We start from the raw sequence: 3,237 nt of genomic DNA, 5'->3' as shown, positions 1-3,237 counted from the left end.
TGGACCTGCACCTCCGCCCTCCAGGCCTCGCCCCAGCGAAGGTGTCCCACTGTCCTCTCGCCACTCAGCCTTCTCTGGCGCCCTGGCCTCGGGCGGCTCTTAGCCCCTAGAGAGGCTGCGGCCGTGTCTGCTGGGCTCCGGCAGTGGGATATGCAGCCTGGGCAGGGGCTGCAGGCTGAGGGGACCCGGCCCAGCCCCCACCGGGGCGGGAGACTCATGCCCTCCTCCCCAGGGTGGAAGTGGGCAGCGGGCTGACCCTGTGCAAGGGCGGCTGCGAGGCCATCGTGGACACGGGCACCTCCCTCCTGGTGGGCCCCGTGGACGAGGTCAAGGAGCTGCAGAAAGCCATCGGGGCCGTGCCGCTGATCCAGGGCGAGGTAGGTGTGGGACGGGGGCTGGGCAGGACGGGACAGCGGCGTGTCCAGCGCCCTCATGCCCATCCTCCCCTCTCAGTACATGATCCCCTGCGAGAAGGTGTCCAGCCTGCCCAGCGTCACCCTGAAGCTGGGGGACAAGAGCTTCACCCTTTCCTCGGAGGACTACACGCTTAAGGTGGGTGGGGGCCAGACACGGTGGGGGGGGTCACAGCCTAGCCAGGGATGCTGGCCCGTGTGTGACGCCATGGCCCCGCAGGTGTCCCAGGCTGGCAAGACCATCTGTCTGAGCGGCTTCATGGGCATGGACATCCCCCCGCCCAGCGGACCTCTCTGGATCCTGGGCGACGTGTTCATCCGCCGCTACTACACCGTGTTCGACCGTGACAGCAACAGGGTGGGCTTGGCCGAAGCCGCCAAGCTGTAGCTCCCTCCGGCAGAGACGCAGGGGGCTCGCACCCCGTCCTTCCCCACACACACTTGCACACTCACGCTGGGCTCTCCGGAGGCCACGCTCTGGAGGCCGGCCTCGCTGTCCTGTCCTGCCATCTCTCCTCCTGGGTTCAGACTTGCTGCCTCTGACTCGGGGCAGGGAGAGGCCCGTCCGCACACAGACCCAAGTTGCCCGCATGGAAGGCCCGGCCCGGGCTCGCACCTGAGACTTGCTGCCTCCCGGGAGCCCCTCCCCGGCCCTGCCCATGCCTGCCGGGCCCAGCCCCTGCCCTGTGCCAGGCCACCCTCGCGGATCCTCCTTGGGAAGCCCGCCCTGCCCGAGCACCTCTCTGCCGGCGTGGGCCCGAGCTGGGCTTGCTGGCCTGGCGGGTGGGGGCTGGAAGGAGTGAGGAGGAGACAGACGTCAGGCTCGAGGACCTACAGGGTTGTCCCGGGCTGACCCCTGGGGGACACTTGCTGGCTGGGGGCAGGGTGGGACGGCGCAGTGTGACGCGGCCTTTCTCTGTGGCTGACTCCCCTGCCCTCTCTTGGGTGGCCCAGAGCCAAGGTTGACATGAAAATACAGTTGTTTGGGCCTCTGTCCGTGTTGGCGTGTTTTGTGCGTGTTGGGGAGGGAGCTTGCAGGTCTGCTCTGGCGTCGGCATTCGGGGTTGTCTCAGGCCAAGCTCTGGGGAGCATTTAGGTGCCCCGGCCTGGTTCTCAGATCAGCCCTGCACGTGGGCCCCCAGGCTGTGGCCCGCTGTCTGGCCCAGTACACTTGCAAGGACTGGCTTGTTCCCAGGCCCGGAACTGTAACCAGCAGGTCATGGCCTTGACTCGAGGCTGCAGGGTGGTCCGGCACAGGGTTTCTAGTGCCGGGCAGTATCCAGGCGCGATTGTCAGGGTGGCGGTCCAGGTGGGTGGACACTGTTTTCTCCAGAGAGCATGTCGGCTCTTGGAGGACAATCGCAGGCCCCATGGAACCTCTGTCACTCTCTGTACTCGTTGTGGGTTCCAAAAAGAACTGTCTACATGGCACTGGATGGCGGGGGCAGCGGCCTCCCATCCGGGCCTCTTTGCCAGCCTGGAGTCAGGAATCCCCTGGGCCACAGTTGCTGCAGCGCCTGATGGCCGGGCTGATTACCAGCGTAATCTGGTTCTGCGGGAGGGAAGGGGTTGGGAGCACATGCCCAGGGCATGGCAGCAGCAGCCAGCAGGGTTTCAAGGGATGAGTAAGAGTTTGTGAGTCCTTGGTGGTAGGGGCAGGGTGCCTGTCAGAGTCAGTAGCTCTGGGGTCTTGCTGGGAACCCCCACCACAGCAGATCGGGCAGGTGGGACATTTGTCATCGACCTGGTGGTGTCTTGGCCTGCAGGGCAGCGGCTGTCAGCCTCCCAGTCTTACGGACACGGTCTCTGGAGAAAGAACGTTTACCCAGAACTGCGAGGAGGCTGGTGAACCCGTGCCCAGTGTGCACTGCACCTGAAACCTGAGCAGAGCTGGGCTGGGCGCCGCGGGCTTGGCAGGGCTTCCAGGGACCCGTGTCAAGTGCTCTGTGCACTGGCAGGCTGGGGAAGGCAGAGTGGGGGAGGAGATGGCTGCCCCCAGCCCCCACCCCCGCCGCTCCTGTCAGGGCGGTCTCCATAGCTGCTCCTTTGGGGTTCTCGGACCCTGGCGTCTGACTCCAGGTCTGAGTCCGTGGAACCACCTCTGTGGTTTTCGAGCCAGTGAGCTGGGAGCTGCCGTCAGCCTGGGTAGCAGCAGGACAGCCCTGGCTGAGAAGGCTGCGTCCGACCACGCCCCGGGAGCCCAGCGCCTGACTGCAAACGCCAGCTCATGTCTGGCTGGCCCTGGCTGGCCTTTCGCCGCCTGGTCCCCTCTCAGTGGGCGCGTCCCGGCTCACACCCCTTGCTTGGCGTGACACCTGTCCCAGGGTGCTCTCAGGAGCCCACCTGAGTCCAGTCACTCAGGGAGGAAGTCCCTGGGAGATCCGGGCTTCGGAGAGAGGCGGCCCCGAGGTGGCCGGTGCGGGGAGAGGCCTGGCCCCCGCTGTCACCTTGCCCGTGACCTGGGCTGGCCCTGGCACTGTGGGCTGTTGCGCCCCCCGCCCCGCGTGGCCTGTGGGTGCTTGGCCAGGGACCTTGGGAGTGCTGATTGGGAGCCTTTGAGCAGCACTGACAGAGGCTGTGGGGCGGGCAAAGGCCTCAAGGGAGGTGGTGCCTGGCCGGGTGAGCACAGCTCAGACCCCGGGAGACGAGGTGGCAGGGCACACAGGCCACACGCAGTCTGGGAGGGCCCTGGGATGCTGGTCTGGTTTCCTGGGCTGGGCCCTGGGGAAGCAGGAGGGAACCCTGGCTCCCGGGCAGGCCCCATCTGCCTGCAGGGCCTCTGGCCTCCCCGAGCCTCCTGGGGCCTGGGAAGTCCTCCCATCAC

At 66.8% G+C, this 3,237-nt stretch overlaps 1 protein-coding gene across 1 annotated transcript; it reads left to right on the top strand.

Annotated features, from left to right (window-relative positions):
* Positions 1-194: 194 nt before the first annotated feature.
* Positions 195-1,409, top strand: LOC103275654 (cathepsin D-like; the record flags this gene model as incomplete). The annotated part of the gene is made up of 3 exons (XM_021706212.1): positions 195-377; positions 454-552; positions 634-1,409. Coding segments are annotated over 3 exons (450 nt in total), but the record flags the coding sequence as incomplete, so codon positions are not given.
* Positions 1,410-3,237: the final 1,828 nt, after the last annotated feature.

This window comes from Carlito syrichta, unplaced genomic scaffold (assembly GCF_000164805.1).
Source record: "Carlito syrichta isolate Samal-C Ts95f unplaced genomic scaffold, Tarsius_syrichta-2.0.1 Scaffold115638, whole genome shotgun sequence".
Taxonomy (NCBI): domain Eukaryota; kingdom Metazoa; phylum Chordata; class Mammalia; order Primates; family Tarsiidae; genus Carlito; species Carlito syrichta.
The sequence above is the reverse complement of the archived record's forward strand: the minus strand, read 5'-3'. Positions and strand labels throughout refer to the sequence as shown.